General features: G+C 35.1%; 1 protein-coding gene across 4 annotated transcripts in view; it reads left to right on the top strand.

Annotated features, from left to right (window-relative positions):
* EED (embryonic ectoderm development) overlaps positions 1-20,614 on the top strand; it is a 32,529-nt gene extending 11,915 nt beyond the window's left edge. For 2 of the 4 annotated variants that reach the window (XM_043579997.1, XM_043579994.1), the window contains 10 exons: positions 1,267-1,332; positions 2,300-2,425; positions 3,120-3,201; positions 5,379-5,470; positions 8,132-8,265; positions 10,246-10,351; positions 11,481-11,555; positions 18,692-18,850; positions 19,841-19,914; positions 20,280-20,614. In XM_043579997.1, coding sequence (XP_043435932.1) covers positions 1,267-1,332; positions 2,300-2,425; positions 3,120-3,201; positions 5,379-5,470; positions 8,132-8,265; positions 10,246-10,351; positions 11,481-11,555; positions 18,692-18,850; positions 19,841-19,914; positions 20,280-20,406 — 1,041 coding nt within the window. In that variant the 3' untranslated portion in view covers positions 20,407-20,614. The remainder of the gene's footprint in view (positions 1-1,266; positions 1,333-2,299; positions 2,426-3,119; positions 3,202-5,378; positions 5,471-8,131; positions 8,266-10,245; positions 10,352-11,480; positions 11,556-18,691; positions 18,851-19,840; positions 19,915-20,279) is intronic. The other 2 variants (XM_043579995.1, XM_043579998.1) reach the window with 1 other exon arrangement.
* The last annotated feature ends 1,080 nt before the right edge of the window (positions 20,615-21,694 follow it).

The raw sequence follows: 21,694 nt of genomic DNA, 5'->3' as shown, positions 1-21,694 counted from the left end.
TTTAAAAAAAAAATTACCTTCTGGGATATAACCTAGTTTAGCAGTCATATAAGGAATTTTTTTAGACTATTAACGTAGAGCTTTTATTAACTTAATAGTGATAGGTGTTGGGGTGCCTGGGTGGCTCACTCGGTTGAGCGTCTGACTTCAGCTCAGGTCATGATCTCACACTCCGTGAGTTCGAGCCCCACGTCGGGCTCTGTGCTGACAGCTCAGAGCCTGGATCCTGCTTCAGATTCTGTGTCTCCCTCCGTCTCTGCCCCTCCCCCGCTCATGCTCTGTCTCTCTCTGCCTCAAAAATAAATAAAAACAGTAAAAAAAAAAAAATTAAAAAAAAATAGTGATAGGTGATTATTATAGAGTTACTATATTTTAAAAAATTTTTTAACGTTTATTTATTTTTGGGAGAGTGCGCACGTGTGTGCACACTGGAGAGGGGCAGAGAGAGAGAGAGAGACGCAGAATTGAAAGCAGGCTCCAGGCTCTGAGCTGTCAGCACAGAGCCCAACGCAGGGACTACAAGATCATGACCTGAGCTGAAGCTGGACGCTTAACCGACTGACCCACCCAGGCACCGCTAGTTCTTATTTCTATTGAAATTATTAAGTTACTGCTAACACAACTATAAACTATAAAAAATGGAAAGAAATTTATTACAGTTAAATTGTATATTATGCAGATAGTATTAATTTTAGAATATATGGCAAATAAAAAGGACTCCCATACATCAGAAAGTTAGGGGCCCCTGGATGGCTCAGTTGGTTAAGTGTCTGACTTGGGCTCAGGTCATGATCTCACAATGGGGGGTCCGAGCCTCGTATCAGACTCCCAGCTGTCAGCACAGAGCCCACCTTGGATCTTCTGTCTACCCGTCCCTACTTGTGCTCTCACTTTCTCTCTCTCTCAAAAATAAGTAAAAGATATTTTTAATTTTTTTTAATGTTTACTTATTTTTGACAGAGAGAAAGACAGCATGAGTGGGGGAGGGGCAGAGAGAGAGGGAGACACAGAATCAAGCAGGCTCCACGCTCTGAGCTGTCAGCACAGAGCCTGGTGTGGGGCTCGAACTCGTGAACCAGGAGATCGTGACCTGACCCAAAGTAAGACGCTTAACAAACAGCTGCTCAGGCGCCCCTAAAGAAGTTATTTTAAAGCAATAGTTTCTATAGTGTCTCTAAGACACATTTGTGACTAAGATGTTTCACAGGTGAAGAGAGTATGTTTTTGTATTTGAAATGAAATTTACCGTATTTTTGTTCTTATTAGGTTACCTTATATGAATGTCACTCACAAGGAGAAATCCGGTTGTTGCAATCTTATGTGGATGCTGATGTATCCTTTCCTGGGTTTTTAATATCTTTGGCTAAAGAAATTTCAATAAGTACACCAAAACTTTTCTAAATTAATTAGTTCCCTAAAGTTACTTTGTCCTTTCTTTACCCAGTGCTATTCCTTTACTGTCACAAGAGACTCCTTGTATTTAGTTTAATTTTCCTGATCCCTAGAAATGTATTTTAAGATGGATATGAGGGAGGGGGGAAGGATGTCTGGAGATGTCTGGATGTTGGAAATCCAGTAGTAGAGAATGATAGCAAGAGAGTAGCTAAACCTCCTGCTTCTTTGACCTTGCGTAGAGTTTTATCATGTCAGGGTAGTTAATTTGATGAATTTGGGTTGATCAGAAGCTGTGACTGGCATTCATCCCAAGTATTTGAACAACAAAGCCTATAGGGAAGAAATAAACATGCAGTTTGTTTAGGAAATAAAATATTGCAAAACATGAGTACATAAAGAAAAAGAAAGGTTTAAGAAGCCAAAAGGTTAGACAGTCAAAGCTGTTTCTTTTAAGATCCATTTGAAAAAGCTAGCAAAAAAGAAAAAGCGAGGATATTCAGTCTTCCATCATTTATGTGGAAAGAAGTGCTCTGTAGCCTTACTGGGAAAGTCTCGCAGGAAAAAGTGGAAAACTGAATAGTTGCTGATCTTTTTCTAGAGATGCATATTCAGAAGTATTGGGCTAAAACAGGGGTCAGCAAATTACAGCTTGTGCGGCTAGCTACCTGTTGGTGTAAATAAACTTTTACTGGTACACAACCATATCCATTCATTTACATATTGTTCATGGCTGCTTTCAAATGACAGTTGAGTGAAAGCATCTCTGAATAGTAATCAAATTGAGTGGAAGGACTGGTTTGTAAAAACTTGAGCGTTTCTTTGGAGCTTTCCTTGTACTGTACTATAATCGTTGACGTGTTTACTTTTCAAAAACAAATTATATTTCTTAACTGGCATGTCTTAGGCTGATGAAAACTTCTATACTTGTGCATGGACATATGATAGCAATACAAGCCATCCTTTGCTGGCTGTGGCCGGATCTAGAGGCATAATTAGGATAATTAATCCCATAACAATGCAGTGCATAAAGGTGGGTTTTTTTGGTTACATTGTAGATCTGCCCTGTTTTGAATGCACACTTGTGAAAACTTACTATTTTTTAATTTAAAACTAGTGGAATCAGTATCTGTATACTTTCTAACTTGATTTGTACTTTGCTTTTTGCTTCCTTTAGACAAGTCTTTTGAGACCTTTGTCACATTTAGATAATACAAAGTAAGGAATAAGCAGGAAGTTTTTATTCGAAATTTTAAAAAAATAGAATAATTTGCCTCCTGCCTTGCCTTATTCAGAGAGTCTGGAATGAACTATAGCGGAAGAGTAAGTCTTTTCCAAATCTTTTAATTAGGGATTTAGAGTCAAGGGCACCTTGTAAAGAACCAAAAGGTGAAGCCTAGGAATTTGATACCGAGAGAAATTTTACAAACCTCTTTAAATCAGAAGTTTTTTAACCCTAGGGCACATTAGAATCACCTGAGGGTCTTTTAAATCCTTAGCTAGGCCTCAGCTAATCCAGTCAAATCAAAATACCTGCAGTTGGGACTTCAATGTCTTTTTTCTTTTTTTTCTTTTTTTTTTTTTAACCTTACTTTGTTGGGTGATTTTAATGTGCAGCCAGGGTTGAGAACCAGTACTTTAAGTGAAACTATTTTTCCATTCTCTTAAGATTAACGAGAGAATTTATTGATTTAATATGAAAGTTGAATGTTATAAATTTATTGTAGCATTATGTTGGCCATGGAAATGCTATCAATGAGCTGAAATTCCACCCAAGAGATCCAAATCTTCTCCTGTCAGTAAGTAAAGGTAAGAGAAGCAAATGTTTCTTTAGTCCTATTTATTTGGAAATGATTTTTTTTTTTTAAGGGACAGAGAGTTCTTAGGTTAAAAAAAAAAAAGCCAAACTTAAAAAGAATTTATAAAGTATGTTTTAGTAGAAAAATCTTAGACCTTATTAGCATTCCCAGACCAAGAATTAGTTGAAAGACCATGAAAAATACACTGTTAACATCAGATATAAATAAGATAATAGGTACTGAAGATTAAGTATGTGTTACCCTTCTTATGTGCAGTAGTGTGTTATCATTCATACTCATTTGAATTATTTTATTAAACTTTATTAATTTTAGTGGCAGAACACTAAAGTTAGGACATTTTTAAGAATTTTCAAAAGTTTTGCAAATCATCTTATGACTAACCAGTCATGTAGTAAGAAATAATGCATCTGAAAATTGTTTTTCTCTATGTATTATAAAGTTTTTGTTTTGTAAAGGATCCCCTAATAGACTTCCTTAAAATGCTAAGTTCTGTAGTATAAGCTCTTTGAAATGTTTCCCATACTTAGAAAGCCTTCCATATGCCTATATTGGCATTATAAGTTTATTCAGGGCTCATTCAGGCCTCTTAATCATTTCTGAGCTCTCTGAAATGAGCTGGCTTGTTCTTATTTCTACATTCTGTTCTTGATTGCCTTTTTCCCTTTTACTTCTACATTATTCTAGTCAAGTTTATTCTTTTTAAAGGCTTGTCAAAAAATAAAGGCTTATCAAACCTATAATCGCCCCTTCAATCCGTTTATATTAAAAGATGTCCTCAAGTCAAAATTCTTACATGAAAATACTTCAGTGTGATTTTTCTTTAACTATAAAGGCTTAAGTATAGAAATTGACACCTAGGAAGAGCTGACAACTTTCCTCTGATAATAGTAGCTGGACCCAGGTATTTCTTTACAGGTGATCTGGGTCATAATGCTGCACTTGTTCTAACACAACTTTTTAACTCAGCTCTTCCCCCATTGTGCAAAATAATCTACAGAATATGATAAAATATTTTCCAAGTTGTATATCTAATAAGGGATTTGTATAAAGAGCTCTTACAACTCAACAATAAAGACAACCCTTTAAAAAAAGCGTCAAAGGTTTTGAATAGACCTCCTCTAAAGAATACACACAGTTGTCCAGTGAGCACATGAAAAGGTGCTCAGCATCATTTATCATTAGGGAAATAGAAATCAAAACCACAATGAGACCATTTCATACCTAGTAGGATGACTATAATCATACAGACAATAACCTGTTAACTAGAATGTAGAGAAGTTTGAACCCCCTATACATTGCTGGTGGGAATGTAAAATGTACCCACCTTAGAAAAAGTCTAGAATTCCCTCAAAAAGTTAAACATAGAAATACCACCTCCGTGTGTGTGTATATGTAGTCAAGAGAAATGAAAGTAAATGTCCACACAAAAACTTGTACACAATTGGAATCAAGAAATAATTTTTTTTAAGAAATAATTTTTATAGCAATGTTAATTTCCACTACTAAACATAATTTGTTACTGTCTTTTAGTGTTCCCTATGGAATAGATTAATAGTCATGTACAGTTTGGGCATTGCCAGATATCAAGCTGTACATTCATTTTTATATTAATGCTGTATATTTTGTTGCTAATGTTTAGTGGATGAGATTGCTCAAATTATAGTTAATATTTCTAAGAGGTCTTTAATACTATAAAAGTATGTTGTGATATGTATAGTTTTTAATCCTATTTTGGGTTTACTGTAAAGATCTCGTAAATCTGTTCAGTCCCCTTCAACTACTAAATGTGGATTCTATGGAGGGAAAAACTGTAGTATCTTGTTCTATGACATAACAAACTTTATGTCAAATCCCTAAGTGTTATGTCATGAGCATGACTCCATTAAATCAGATGTTATTTAAAAGAAATTCCTTGAGGTAAATAAGCTAAACATATTTTAAGACCACATAAATACTTCTTTTTGATCTTGAAAGTTTGAGCTCATACTTAAGTCTACATGTTGATGTAAATATTTTAAATTGCTATATAATTGGATTCTGCTTAGTCCCCACTGTGCATAACTTAATTCCAAACTTCAGTAGTTTTTACTTCTTTAAAGAGGTTTTGCAAGTCCAGAGTAAATGAATGACTAAAGTTCATTTTAATTTTTTTTATGTCTATACTAGATCATGCTTTACGATTATGGAATATCCAAACAGACACTCTGGTGGCAATATTTGGAGGCGTAGAAGGGCACAGAGATGAAGTTCTAAGTGCTGTAAGTTGAAAGCTGCAGGGCGGTGATCTTCAGGTGTACAGAGCTACAGAGCTCTGAACGATCCCCATGGAACTCTTACAAGAAAGCATGTGGTTTGTTTCATATAGCCTGTCAGGCACTCATTTTGTTTACTTGTGATATAACAAGGTTACTAGCTTACAGATGAAGGAATAAAGCGAGTAAGGCTCTGTGTTTTATCTGTACTCTTGCACTTTATACCAGCACCTGGATTCTCATGAAAGAATACCTTGAACTTGTTCAATCAAAAATCACCAAGCTAACTTTTGTTTTGCTGTTTCTCAGTCATTAAAGAAAAAGGTTAAGCCAGTTAGCAGTTGATCAACTTTCATTTTTCAATTTTTTTTTTTTTTTTTTTACATTTATTTTTGAGAGACAGAGCACAAGTGGGAGAAGGGTGGAGAGGAGACACAGAATCTGAAGCAGTCTCCAGGCTCTGAGCTGTCAGCATAGAGCCAGACGCGGGGCTCGAACTCACAAAATGTGAGATCATGACCTGAGCTGAAGTCGGACACTTAACCAACTGAGCCAGCCAGGCACCCCAACTCTCATCTTTCAAATAAAAGATGAACTTCAAATAAAGCTGAAATATACAATCCATTTTTTGGAAATGTTTCATTATGTTTATACTGAGTTTTAGATAAGTTTTTGATGTCATGTTAACTTTATGTATTATAATCTATTGAACCATTTTAATGATACGATGCTAGTATTTTTAGCTAGTATTTTCACATTTTTACATTAAAAAAATTTTTTTTTAATGTTTATTTATTTTTGAGACAGAGAGCATGAATGGGGGAGGGTCAGAGAGAGAGGGAGACACAGAATCTGAAGCAGGCTCCAGGCTCTGAGCTGTCAGCACAGAGCCCCACGCGGGGCTTGAACTCACTAACAGTGAGATCATGACCTGAGCCAGAGTCGGAAGCTCAACTGACTGAGCCACCCAGGCGCCCCTTAACATTTTTACATTATTTTAGCTTTACTTATGTTCCATTTATAACTTACTTAGTGGTTTTACAACTCTCCAGTATTTTCTTAAACTATGTAAAGGGGCACCATGTTTTGAAGCAGGTAGCATTTTAATTGGAAGTACTAAATAATTGGAAGTTGGAGTTTGTATGCTTTTGTGAGAATCATACCTAATTTCACCTACTTTGTCACCTTGGATTTTCTAAAAGTTGCAGCAGCACTCTCCCGTCTTCTGTGTCTTAAGAGCCATGACTACCATCCTTTTTTTAAGAATTACAAATTAGAGCTACTGGCTCTAAGGGTGTCATGTTACTGTTGACATTGAGGTAATTAGAAGTAGCAGCAACCAGACTTCTGAATTCAGTAAACACAAATCTAAAGCCCTTAGGCTCTTGGAAAACAGTGTTAGTGATCAGTTCAAAGGTTGGTTTAACACAAATACCTAGATTAATAAGGAAGATACTCTCCTCCATAGATAGAACTCTTTACTGTTCTTTCTTTCTTTCTTTCTTTCTTTCTTTCTTTCTTTCTTTCTTTCTTTTTCTTTTCTTTCTTTCTTTTTCTTTTTATTTAAGATTTTATTTTTAGGTAATCTCTGCACCGAGTGTGTGGCTCAAGTTCATAACCCCAAGATCAAGAGTTGCATGCTCTACTGACTGAGCCAGCCAGGCGCCCTTCTATTGTTATTTCTTTCTTTCTTTGTTTTTTTAAAATTTTTTTAACTTTTATTTATTTTTGAGAGATAGAGGCAGAGCATGAATGAGGGAGGAGCAGAGAGAGAGGGAGACACAGAATCCAAGGCAGACTCTAGGCTCTGAACTGTCAGCACAGAGCCCAACCCAGGGCTCAAACACACAAACTGTGAGATTGTGACCTGAGCCGAAGTCAGACGCTTAACCGACTGAGCCACCCAGGTGCCCCTATTGTTATTTCTTAAAATGAGAGCAGTACACAGTCTATTTCCTCTTCTCTATAATACAGGAGGAGTTCCACTAGAAGGACTGATGTGTGAGATTTTCATTAACACATGAATCACATGCTAAGTTAAAGAGCATCTCTGTGCCTCATTGCTTTATGAAGTAGGTACATTAAGGTTATTACAACGGATGATCTGTTGGCAGTCTTAACAATTGGTATATAGCAAATGAAAAAGTTAAAATACATTATTTCCTTTTTTTAGACCTTTTTTCTTTTTAAAAGTGAACTTACCTAATGTAACTGAAGTATTTTGACTTAAATATACACATAAAGCAAAATTTCAGTTGTTTAAAGACTCATTGTATATTTTCACATACAGCTGTCAATTTCATTGTTTAATAGACAAAGAAAACAAACTTAACTCAGGTCTTTGCATCATAGAATAATTACTTCAGCATTCTATTTACCTTTAAAATCAAGCAAAGGTAATATTTAAAAATAATTGAATAGATAAAACTAAATTCAAACAATTTACTTTCTTGACTTATATATTATATAAGCTCATATATGCTATGGTGACAAATCAGATAAAATTAAATCTTGAAATCAGTAACAGCTCTGATTTATGGGCTACATAGATGAAACTCAGTGTTTGTGACTTAAAATACAATTTTCACTACACTGTACCTCAGATGAAAATTGGATAGTCTAATTTGGGCAATTTTGTATGTCTAAGCTTTTTTGTTTTACGTACAGGATTATGATCTTTTGGGTGAAAAAATAATGTCCTGTGGTATGGATCACTCTCTTAAACTTTGGAGGATCAATTCAAAGAGAATGATGAATGCAATTAAAGAATCTTATGATTATAACCCAAATAAAACTAACAGGTAAAAATTGTGCTATTTAAAACAGTTATTTCTTGCTGTTGGATTGATGATGTGTTTTACTTTATCCAAAATTTTTACATAATCCCTTACAATTTACATACCATAAAATTTACTGATTTTAAATATAGCCCTTTGCTTTTAGTCTAATGTTTGTGGCTCATTTTTCAAAATCCCCTTTAAATTGCGTTTTCATCTTAATTTAGTAGCATGTTTTACTTATTTAGGTATGTATATGCTTGGCTTTTTACATTATAACAATGTTAAGCTGCTTAAAATTGCTGTGGGATAGAGTAAAGGGTCCTTCTGAATAATGTTGCTAGCATTATTTGTCAGCACTCTTAATTTTTAGTCACGTCAGTAAATCCTGATTTTTTAAATGGGTTTCTTGGCTTTGATTCATGATAATGTAATTCTTTCCTTTAAATGATGATCCCTTTTTTAGATGGAGAAAATTCAAAAGCTGGAACCTCCTTCAAGAGATTTTGAGTGGGAAGTTTTCTTAATATATATAAAGATTTTCATTTTTTAAGTAATCTTTCCACCCAATGTGGGGCTCGAACCTACAACCCCAAGATCTAGAGACACACACTCCACCCTTTGAGCCAGCCAGGCAATCTTCTTTTTTTTTTTTTTATTTTTGAAAAGTTCCAATTGAAATCTGTTTTTGAAATGCTTATATTTTTTTTATTGTTTACTTATTTTTGAGAGAGAGACAGAGTGCCGAGTAGGGGAGGGGCAGGGAGAGAGGGAGACACAGAATCCAGAGCAGACTCCAGGCTCTGAGCTGTCAGCCCACAGCCCAATGTAGGGCTCAAACCCATGAATCACTGAAGTCAGACACAACAGACTTGAGCCACCCAGGCACCCCTGAAATGTTTCGATTCTTTAATTCAGTAACTGTCTTTTCAGTATCTGATCAGGCTGTTAGCACTTTCACTGTAACTGTCATAAATCTCCATTTATTAACTTTGTTTACAATTCTTTTTTAACAAAGAGCTAGCATTTATTTTCTCTTTATCAAACCAGATTATTAATAGATTATCAGTTAAATTTATAACCCATCAACAAATATTTCAATGCATTAACATTTATGAGACCTCAGTGGCCTCTGAGAATTAGTACAACTTCCAGATTTCTCTTTTAGAACCCAAGGGGTTAGTATAATATTTGTTTTCATATTTTCTAGAGCTTTGGAATAAATAGAATTATATTTTACAGTTTACAGAAAGTAACATTGAGTTATGCTGGTCTTGAGAGGTTTAACCATAGATTATAATATTTATTTGGCTAAAAAGCAGTTAACATAATTACAGCAGAATTGAGAATTTATAACAGATCATGAATAACATTTTAATGTTTTAATAAAGAAAAGCTCCTAGATTTGGAATTGGGAGGAATGTATGAGAGGATTCAACCCAGCACCCTTTTTACATATGAAGGAGAAGTAAAAAGGATGTGTTGAATTGCCCAAGAGACACAACTAATTCATGGCATATCATTCTTTTATAATTAATTTCAGTTTAAAACTGAATCACTAGATTAGAAATGTTAGGTATACTTTTAATTATCTGTAGAACGGGAAGAACTGGTAGTTGGTGGTCTTCTCACAGACATGTTTAAGCAAAATATATGTATATATATGTATGTATGTATGTATGTATAGCAGTATGTTTTACTTACCCAAATACAGGAAAAGTCTTATTAAATGCCAGATTCTTGTCAGATACCATTTCCAGAGATTGTTGCTCAAGGCAGGACTCTCACCTAGTTTTCTCTTTAGCAGTCTTTGGAATGATATGTCATTGTTTTAGAAAGATGACGATCTTTTGAAATAATCTAGATATATTGACTTTCATAGACTGTTAATGCTTAACTTTAGATAGCTTATTGTATTTATTAAAGTTTTATAAATCTTTTAAGTGAAAATTAGTGTGATTCTACTATCCTTTTTTCTTTTAACTTTTGACATTTCCATTTCAGGCCATTTATTTCTCAGAAAATTCACTTTCCTGACTTTTCCACCAGAGACATACATAGGAATTATGTCGATTGTGTGCGATGGTTAGGTGATTTGATACTTTCCAAGGTATGCTAACTGTTGTTAAGCTGTACTTCTGTTATTTGTGTTTGTGTGAGTTGGAACTTTTCAGGGAGCACAGTTTTTTTATATAGTTTGGTAAATTGGATGGCAGATGGCAGAAATTCCTTTTTTTTTCTTCCTTGAAGTCTCATAGATTTGGAAATTTGTTTTAGGCATAAAACATCCTGATGAATTGTTATAACTTGTGCTGTAATAATAGGAAAAATGTTAACTTGTGAGATGATATTCTTCTCTGATATCTGATGCTATAAAATAACCCAATTTCTAAAGCCAGTGGTGGGTTTTTTGGTATGTTTGTGTCCATTTTGGTAAATTTGTATTTACAAAAACAGCTGGGGTTGGCTCTGGGCTGTAGTTTGCCAACCCCTGATCTCTAAAGTGTTGATGTATATTTACATATTTTTTGCTGATAATTTAGAGTAGTTGTTGGTGATGTTATCTGAACATTTAGGATTGTCATATTTGGAAAAATTGCTGTCCAGTCTCCTTTCTTGATGTGGATTTCAGGGCATTGCATATTTTCTTGGGCAGAGCCTAACTTTTTTCTTGGCCTTCCAGGTATAGTTTTTCCTTTTTTTAAAGTTTTGACCTTGAAGTAATTAGATTGACAGTAAGTTTCAAAGCAGAGAAGTCCCATATTGCCCTTCACCCGATTTCTCTCACATACATCTCACATAACTATAATACAATATCAAATTTAGGAAATTGACATTGTACAATGTGTGCGTATAGTTCTATGTCATCATTTTATCACATGTGAATTTTGTCAGTTCAGGAATGTTAACAGTATGGGACCTTTTAAGATTGGTTTTTTTCACTCAGTATAATGCCATCCAAGTTGTTGTGTGTATCAATAGTTTCCCCCTTTTTATTGCTGAGTAGTATTCCATGGTATGGCTGTACCACAGTTTATTTAACTATTCATCTATTGTAGGACATTTTGGTCCTTTGCAGTTTGGGGCTATTACAAATAAAGCTTCTAATGAACAATCGTGTTCAGGTTTTTGTGTGGACTTAAGTTTTCATTTCTCTGGGATAAATGCCTAGAATGGCAATTGCTGGGTCATGGTTAAGTTTGTTTAGTTTTTTAAGAAACTGCCAAACTATTTTCCAGAGTGGCCGTGCCATTTTACATTCCCACCAGCAATGTATGAAAGATCCAGTGTCTCCGAATCTTCGCCGGCATTTGGTACTGTCACTATTTTTTATTTTAGCTGTTCTGATAGGTGTGTAGTGATACCTCATCGTGGTCTTAATTTGCATTTCCCTGATGGCTAGTGATGTTGAACATCTTTTTCATGTGCTTATTTACCATCCATATATCCTTTTCGATGATGTCTCTTCATATCTTTTGCTCATTTTCTAATTGGATTGGTTTTGTGTGTTTTTTTTTTTTTATTGTTGAGTCTTGAGAGTTCTGAATATATTCTGAATATGAATCCTGTGTCAGATATGTAGTTTGCAAAAATTTCTTCCAATCTGTAGCTTGTCTTTTCATCCTCTTAACAGGGTCTTTTGTAGAGCAAATGGTTTTAATTTTGACGAATTTCAATCTATTGAATTTTGTTTGAAGAAAATTATTTTATGGATTGTGCTTTTGATGTTACATTTAAAAGCTCTTCACACTCTGGACCTAAGGAATTTTTCCTGCATTTTGTCGTGTTACATTTTATATTAACGTATGATCTATTTTGAGTCAATTTTTGTATGAGGTTTAGGTAGTAGTTCATTTTTTTGCCTGTGGATAGCCAATTATTCAGCACCATTTGTTGAAAAACTATTCTTTCTCCTTTGAACTGCTTTTGCATTTTGGTCCAAGTTGTTTGGCCTACTTGTATGAGGCCTTTTCTGGTTTTTCTGTTCTATTTCCCTCTACCACTGCTGTATGCAGTCTTGGTTACTGTGGCTCTATAGTAAGTCTTGGAATTGGTTAAGTGATTTCTTCCATTTTATTCTTTTTCAAAATTGTTTTAGTTATTTTGATTCCTTTGACTTCCTGTTTAAATTTTAGAATAATCTTGTCTACGTTTTATAAAAAATCTTGCCAGGAGTTTTATGGGCAAGGGAGATTTTGATTGCTATTATGTTAAACCTATATATCAGTTTGGTGGGGGACTAATATCTTTGCTCTGCTCTCCAGTTCATGAACATAGCATGTCTGTCCATTTATTTAGATCTTTGATTTTTATTATCAGCATTATGTAGCTTTTAGCGTAGAAGTCGTGTACATACTTTGTTAGATTTATACTTAAGTACTTCTCTTTTTTGTGGTTACAAATGATATTCCTTATTTCTATGTGTTTATTGCTAGTATATAGGAATGCAGTTGATTTTTACATATTGACCTTTAATCCTGTGACCTAATTCTAGGAGGGTTTTTTTTCGAGGACTTGGGATTTTTTTACATAGACTATCATGTCATCTGCAAATAGGGGCAGTTGTATAGTTTCCTTTCTGATCTTGCCTTATTGCACTGGTAGACTTACAGTTCTATGTTGAATAGTGATGTTAAGATCAGACGTTCTTGACTTGTTTCTGATGTTAAAGGGGAAAGAATTCAGTGTTTGACAATTAGCTGTTTTTTGTAGATGTTCTCTATCAAGTTGAGAACTGTCTCCCTTACTAGTTTTTTGAGAGTTTTATCATGAAATCCTTATTGAATTTTGTTAAATGCTTTTTCTCTATCAATTGGTATGGTCATGTGGTTTTTCTTCCTTAGCCTGTTAATGCAGTGTATTTCTTTTTTTTTAAGTTTATTTACTTTGAGAAAGAGAAAGTGTGTGTGATTGGGGGAAGGGACAGAGACTGGAGGACAGAGAATCCCAAGCACGCTCTGCTCTGAGCCACCCAGGCACCCTGTCATTGTTTTTTTTAATATTGATTCCAGTCCCTGGAATAAGTTTATTTGGTCATAGTGTATAATTTTTATATATGTTGCTAATAGTTGGTATTTTGTTAAATATTTCTGTATTTGTGTTGATGAGACTGATATTAGTCTGAAGTTTTTTGTAATATCTTTGTCTGGTTTTCCTATTGATAATACTGGCTTTATAAAATGAATTGGGAAGTTTTCCCTCCTATTTTCTGGAATTGATAGAATTGGTGTTTATAGAATTGATGTTAATTCTTCATAAATGGTTGTTAGAATTCTCCAGTTAAATCATCTGGGCCTAGAAATTTTTGAGGGAGAGTTTTAAGGATAACAGATTCAGTTTCCCTGATAGTTAAAAGAACTGACTGTTGAAATTAACTATTTTATATTGTGTGAGCTGTGGTAATTTGTGCTGTTTGAAGAATTGGTCCATTGTATTTAAAGTAAAAATTGTGTGTAGAGTTGTTTGTAGTATTCTTACTGCCCTTTTGATAACTGCAAGGTCTCTACTGATGGCCCTGTTTCATTCCTGAAATTGGTAATTTATTGTCTTCTTTTTTTGTCAGTCTTGGTTAAGGACTCATCAATTTTTTATCTCTTCTTTTATTTCCCATGGATGTATTTTGCTCTTTTGCCAATTTCTTAAGGTGTGGGCGCTTAGATTATTAAAAAAAATTTTTGGGGGGTGCCTGGGTGGCTCAGTCAGGTAAGTGCCGACTTCGGCTCAGGTCATCATCTCGCGGTCCCTGAGTTTGAGCCCCTCATCAGGCTCTGTGCTGATAACTCGGAGCCTGGAGCCTGCTTCTGTTTCTGTCTCCCTCTCTCTCTACCCCTCCCCCATTCGCACTGTCTCTCTCTGCCTTTCAAAATTGAATAAATGTTAAAAAAAAATTTTTAATGCTTATTTATTTTTGAGAGAGAGAGAGGGAGACACAGAATCCAAAGCAGGCTCCAGGCTCTGAGCTGTCAGCACAGAGCCTGATGTGGGGCTTGAACCTGTGAACGGTGAGATTGTGACTGGGGTTGAAGTCAGGACGCTTAACTGACTGAGCCACCCAGGTGCTCCAAGAGAGCTTAGATTATTGAGGTGAGACTTTTCTAAAGTAAGTATTAGATGCTGTAAATTTTCCTGTCAGCACTGCTTTAGCTGCATTTCACTAATTTTGATACGAAGTGTGTTGTTTAGTTTCTAGGTGCTGGAGATTTTCTTGTATCTCTCTCTTATTGATTTCAGTTTGATTCCATTGTGGTCACAGCATACTCTTGATGATCTTGGCTCTTTTAAACTTTTTGAGATTTATTGTATGACCCTATCTGAGGTATATGTTCCATAGGAGCTTGAAATGGATGTGCAGTTCTGTTTGCGTGTAAGTACTGTAAATGTGAGTTAGCTGCTCTTGTTGATGGCGTGGTTGAATTCCGTATCTGCACTGCTTTTTCTGTCTACTTATTTTATCAACTAGTGAGAGATGGGGAAGTTTCCAGCTGTAATTGTGGATTTTTCCCCTGCTGCTTTCAGTTTTATGATGTTTAGCTGCTCTGTGGGTTGCTTGTTAATGCTGTCTTAATGACTGGATCCTTTAATTTTTTTTTTTCTTGTTTTCTTTTATCTGGGCTTTTCCCTTAATTTCATATAGGTTATATGAACATCTTTTTTTTTTTTTTTTTTTTTTTTTTTTTTTTTTTTAGTAGGCTCAACACCTAATGTGGGGCTTGAACTCACAATTCCTAGATCAAGAGTCACATGTTCTACTAACTAAACCAGCCAGGCACCCCTATGCGAACATTTTTTAGAATTCCATTTTGATTTATGTATTGTATGTTGAGTACATTTCTTTATGTAGCTTTTTTGGTGTTTCCTCTAGCAGTTACATTATATATACATATTACCTATTTTTTTGCCATATCTTATATATATTATGTATTTTTGTTATGCTATCTATAAGAAAGTTCACTAGGTATAAAATATGTATAGATTAAAAGTAAAAAATTATCTAAAAATATACTACCATGCAAACATAAGTATAAATATATATTTATATAACTTGTCTACTGTGTATCAACATTTTACCACTTCATACAAAGTATAGAAATCTTATTTCCTCTATATTATTACTTTGTCCTCCATTTATAGTATAATTGTCTTAAATATTCCCTTTATACTTGAGAACATCAAAAAGTATTACCATTTTTGCTTCAACCATCAAACATAACTTAAAAACTCCAGAGGGAAAGGAGGGTATTGTATTTGCTCATTTTGCTTTTTCCATTTTTCTTCCGTCCTGATGTTCCAAGATTCCTTATATTATTTCCTTTATGTTTATAAAGGTGCCTGTAATCATTCCTTTAGGGCAGGTCTGCCAGTGACAAATTCTCCATTTTTCTTCATTTGAGAATGGCCTCATTTTTCCTTTTTCCTGAAAGGTACATTCGCTCTTTATAGGATTTTTCTGTTGACAATTCTTTTCTTTAAACATTTGAAAAATGTTGTACTCCTTCCTTCCAGGGTCTGTGGTTTCTGATGAGATACCTGACATCATTGGAATTGTTTTTTTCCTAAACATAAGTGTTCTGTCGTAACTGCTTTCATGATTTTTTTCTTATGTGTTTTTAGTTTTCAGAAGTTTGAATGTGATGTGCCTTGATACAGATTTCTTTGAATTTATCTTTTGGGGTTTATTCGCCTTGAATTTGTAGTAGATTTATGTCTTTTGGGGACATAGTTTGTCCCAGATTTGGAAACTTTTCAGCCATTATTCAAATTCTTTTTTAGGCCTGCTGTCTTCTGCCCTTCTTTTGGAACTCTAATGATATGAATGTTACATCTTTTATTTGGACCCCTGGGCCTTTGTTGTGTACATTTGTTTTCTTTTGTTTAGATTGGATAGTTTCTGTTCTAACTTTAAATTTATTGACTCTATTCATCTCCTGTTGAACCTTTCCATTGATTTTCTTATTTTGGTTACAGTAATTTTTTGGTTCTAAAATTTCCATTTGATTGTTTTTATTTTTTTATTTTTTTGGCTGAGACTTTTAATTGTTTTAAGTGTGTTTGTAATTGCTCATTGAAGCATTTTTATGGTGGCTAAATCCTTGTTAGGTAGTTCCAACATCTATGTCATCTCAATGTTGGCATTTATTGTCTTTTGGCATTAAAATTGAGAATTTTAAGATTCTTGGTATGACAAGTGAATTTTTGATTGAGATCTGGATATTTTGAGTATTATACAAGACTCTGGGTCTTATTTTATTTAAATCTTTTGCAGCAGGCTTCCTCTGATAAATTTTCAGCTGGGGAAAGGGAGCGCTACTTCATGATTGGCAGGTGGTGGGGCAAGTCAGATGATAGTGTCTTATTACTGTTTCCCAAGTGGTCTCCACTGACCCTGGGGGTTGTGGCTGGTGGTAAACATGCTAACTTTCTGCTGGGCCGCCTCTGATACCACCCCAGCTGGAAAGGAGAAGAGTTACCTCATTATGATGAGGGATAGGGTGAGTTGAGGATGCACTTGAGGTGCATAGTTAACCACCTGAGAAGTGCTCCCCACTGGGCCTTGGCTGGTTCACATGAGGGTGGGCCCACAGTTTTTTTTTTTGTTTTTTTTTTTTGTTTTTTTCCTGTGGTGTTTGGCTAGAGTAGAGTGTTTGAAAATGTTCTCTCTTGCTATGTTGCTATCTTCCTGGTTCTTTGGCCAGAGAGAACAGGCTTTTGTTGGGATTTTTTTGGCCTTTACCTATTAGTATGGGGGAGTTGCTGCCTTCTCTAGTATCCAGTCTGTAAATGAGGCAAAAGAAAACCAAGAAACCCCATGTGCTTCACATCCCAAGGTTCCTAACCAGACTGCCTTCTCTGTACCTTTCAGAGTCTTATGTTTGCTTTATATTTGATATTTAGTCTTTCAAGCTACAATGAGGATAATAGGAGAAAGTATATCTACTCCATCATTTTGGAAGTAAAAGTAAAAAGCCATCAGCTCTAAAATTTCTTTTCTTAGAACTTAATCAGATGATAGGAAAGAATTTCTGCATTTTAGGTTTCAGGAAGCTGACCTGAATGAACTATATTGGTGGTCTCAAATCTATTTCTGCATCAGAATCACTGGGAGAACATTGTAAAAATAGATTCCTAGGCCTCACTCCTGGAGATTCTAAATCTGGCACAAGGACCTGGGAATTTTAGTTTTAAAAAGCTTTCTAGATGATTTTTAAGTGTAGTCATCTGTTAGGCTTGTCAAATTCTTTTTAGCTCCTTAAGTTTTAGTTCTCCATGAGGGCACTTTACTAATTAAGGGTCCTTTACCAGTGCAGTCAATGACAAGCACTTGAAGAGCTGTGTTACAATTCTTCTGTTTTGGCCTTCACTTGTAGAGGTTCTCATTCAGTAAGGTTGGGACCAAGATGAGTCTTTTGAGATAAGTAGACAGGCTTTCAGTCCAATCGTGCACTTAGTTAAGAGTTATCAGAGTAGGTAATGTCCAAGGTACTTTACAGTAAAGAATTTGTATATCATATATATAGCCCTGTGATTTCAAAAAGGCAGAGAGGAAGAAAAAAAAGGGGTATTGTTTCCTCCCTAATCTTCCTGTGCCTCTGCTGTTAAACTATTTTATAGGTCAGTGAACCTGACAGAGCTGCCGTATGTGACTGTGTAGGCTGTGTCCTGTAAAACTCCAGGAGGCACTCTACCTACACAAGAATTTCTCAGTCAAGGTTCTGTTGAGACATTGGGCTAGATAATTTTTTTTTTATGGGAGAGGCCGTCCTGTACATTGTACGATGTTCAGCAACATCTCTGGCCTCTACCTACTAAAGGCCAGGGACATTGCCAAAGGTCCCTTAATTGGCACACCACTGACCTATAATGTGAATAGTGCCCACTGTGTTGTAATTTTTCTTCCATCGTATTCTTTACTACTTGGTGCTTAACTTAGATGTGTGCAAAGAAAGATATGATGTTACAGGATAGAGAAGGTGTAACTTAGTCTATTTCCGTCCTATCCTCATATCAATGTCTTGATGTTAAACCACGCGTTTAATTGCCTTCTATTATAATCTTATCTCTAAGCAGGGGACACATTGAAGAGCCATCTATTTGTATACAGTTTATATAATTTTACCTTTGCTATAAAACACTCAAGTCTCTGGATGCCAGAGTATCTAGAGCTGAATTTGGTTTGGAAGAGAAATTGTGACTTCAAAATGAATATTCCAGATAATGTAATGCTTTTGGGTATTGTTAAATTCTGTTGATAATATAACTTCTTGTCGTCAAGTGTGGGCATTGACTCCAAATATAAATAAATGTATATCACTGTATTTAGTAGATGGATAACCAGGTTTTAAGACTGTCAATTCTAAAAAGATAATAGAGAGAAAAAAGGCTTTTTAAACAAAAGTTAAATTCAGTTCTTTACATAACATATCTTTTTTTTTCTCATTTTTCTCTTTCAAAGTCTTGTGAAAATGCCATTGTGTGCTGGAAACCTGGCAAAATGGAAGATGATATAGACAAAATTAAACCCAGTGAGTCTAATGTGACTATTCTCGGGCGATTCGATTACAGCCAGTGTGACATTTGGTACATGAGGTTTTCTATGGATTTCTGGCAAAAGGTAGCAACATATTTTTACATTTTCAAATTATTTGACTTAGACCATTATAATTTCACTTTTCTTTTGTGCATCCATGTTCGGTTCCCTCTAAGAATCTCTACCTCAGTATTTTATATTGATTACTTTGGCTTTTGGTGTTATTTATTCTACCTTTGTGGCTCTGCACACCATCTGCAGTGCTTATTATAAATGCAGTTGCAGGTGTCAATCATGGCAGTGAGGTATTTACTTTCTGTAACATGTTACTAAGATTTAATGTTTTGGTGATTAGAGTTAACCTTTGTAAGTAGATTTTTGGTAGAAAAACCTAAAGAAAAATAAACATGGGGCAAAGTACTAGTTATCTAAAAGTTTTTTTTTTTTGTTTTTTTTTTTTGGTGTGTGCATTTATTTATTTTTGAGAGAGAGAGAGAGAGAGAGAGAGCGCGCACAAGTAGGGGAGGGGCAGAGAGAGGGGGAGACAGAACCTGAAGCAGGCTCCAGGCTCCAAGTTGTCAGCACAGAGCCTGACATGGGGCTCGAACCCACGAATGGTGAGATCATGACCTGAGCTGAAGTCAGACGCTTAACTGACTGAGCCACCCCGGTGCCCCATAGTTATCTAAAATTTTAAGGAGATTGGTGTTAGGATTTTGTAGTAACAAATTACTTGGGTATTTACTTCTGTAAGAAAGCTTTGGAGGAGCTGTCTGTAGTTTTTGCTACAGTTCTTTAAGGCAGAATAAAGAGTACATGCTAACAATGTAACTTGTAAAAGTTCTTCATAAATTTGCAGAATGCCTTCTGATTTACTCAAAGTACTTCTGTGAGGTATTGGTTGCTCTTATCCCCATTTACAAATCCGAAATTTAAGATGGCAAAGAAATAATTATAAGCATGGCCATAAGCTGGAGCTGAGGTTTTTCTGGAATATGAGTATGTCTTAGGAATGCTTGAATACTTTATAGCCTATTTTAATAATTGGATATTTAAAAAAATGTGTTTATACAGATGCTTGCATTGGGCAATCAGGTTGGCAAACTTTATGTTTGGGATTTAGAAGTAGAAGATCCTCATAAAGCCAAGTAAGTATTCACAAATTTTGTTGATAATTACTGCCTTTTTCTTAAATGTTATGTCAGTATAGAGGAAGTAATTGATACTTAAGGTACCATCCTCAAATCATTTTTAACATTTAAATGGCTCAGTTATTTTAAAGCATTTATCTTTTATCATAGTGACTGGTTATAAGTATCCTGGTGACAAGTTACTTTTTTAATTTAAAATGTACCCAAATTTTATGAAAATTGAGGTTGAGCTCTTAGTGATGTTTTCAATGCGTTCTATAGGACTTGGAACATCTATTTGTTTTCTAATTTACTGGCTTAAGTTAGATACTGACAACATATTCTGTGAATGGCATTTAACCTGTTGTCTTGTTTTCCCCTAGATGTACAACACTGACTCATCATAAATGTGGTGCTGCTATTCGACAAACCAGTTTTAGCAGGGATAGCAGTATTCTTATAGCTGTTTGTGATGATGCCAGTATTTGGCGCTGGGACCGACTTCGATAAAATACTTTTTCCTAATCAAAATTAGAGCGTGTTTTCTGTGTATAATAGATTAATGTATCTTGCTAGTAAGGGCACATAGAGCATTTAGAGTTGTCTTTCAGCATTCAATCAGGCTGAGCTGAATGTAGTGATGTTTACATTGTTTACATTCTTTGTACTGTCTCCTGCTCAGACTCTACTGCTTTTAATAAAAATTTATTTTTGTAAAGCTGTGTGTTAGTTTATTTTCATTGTGATAAAGAGAAATGTTGAAAGTAATAAAAGTATGCCCTTTTTTGTAGTGATCATTTTTGTAGTTCTTTTACCTGAAGAAAGCTATTATAGAGGCACCTGGGTGGCTCAGTTGGTTAAGCGTCCAACTTCGGCTCAGGTCATGATCTCACAGTTTGTGAGTTCGAGCCCCGCGTCGGGCTCTGTGCTGACAGCTCAGAGCCTGGAGCCTGCTTCAGATTCTGTGTCTCCCTCTCTCTCTGCCCCTCCCCACTCATGCTCTGTCTCTCTGTCTTAAAAATAAATAAAACATTAAAAAATTAAAACAAAAAAAAAGAAAGCTATATAATGTAGTGATTAAGTGTAAGTTCTACAACTAAACTGAATTTTAAGTTTTGACTGTGCAACTATAAGCTGGGCTAAGTAACTTAACATCTACCTCAGTTTCCTCTTGTGTGAAACAGGGATAAGATACTCATAGAGTTATTAAGGATCAAATGATTAGACACATGGGAAGCAGCCAGAATAGTACTTGATGTACATTAAACCCTAAATTACATTATTTTTACTGGAAATCGTATTTCCTATGTCTTCGTATTTCTTCTGTAATAATATCATAGTGATTAAATTTAAAATTTAGAGTTGGCACATATGATTTAATTAAGCTATCTGCACTATTAAAAAATATACTGCTGTTTGGTTTGCAGCTAGACCATAAGTAATCTGAGTGGATATTTTGCCATTAGAGCAAGTGAGAAGAGGACATAGAAGTTTGAATGCAGGGGGTTGAAAAATGAAAGAAATGGAGCATGTACAGTGTTACTATCTGCTTTTCTAGAAAGGTATTGCTTAAGAGAAATAGATTGAGGGAATCAGACTTGAGAGTAGTTGATTGTTTTGTTCCAAACATAAGGTGCTTTGTATACACTTATGAACAAGAAGAAATAACAAGAATGAGAAAATCCCCCAGTTAGGACCAACATGACATGTGGAGGAATTAACCTGAAGCAGAGGGAATGAAGAAAACCTGAGTAATCATAAGGTAGGAAGTAAAATGAGGGGACCCAGCATAAAATAC

The sequence above is a fragment of the Prionailurus bengalensis genome, chromosome D1, assembly GCF_016509475.1.
Source record: "Prionailurus bengalensis isolate Pbe53 chromosome D1, Fcat_Pben_1.1_paternal_pri, whole genome shotgun sequence".
Classification (NCBI taxonomy): domain Eukaryota; kingdom Metazoa; phylum Chordata; class Mammalia; order Carnivora; family Felidae; genus Prionailurus; species Prionailurus bengalensis.
Note: the sequence above shows the minus strand (reverse complement) of the source record. Positions and strands in the feature narration are given on the sequence as shown.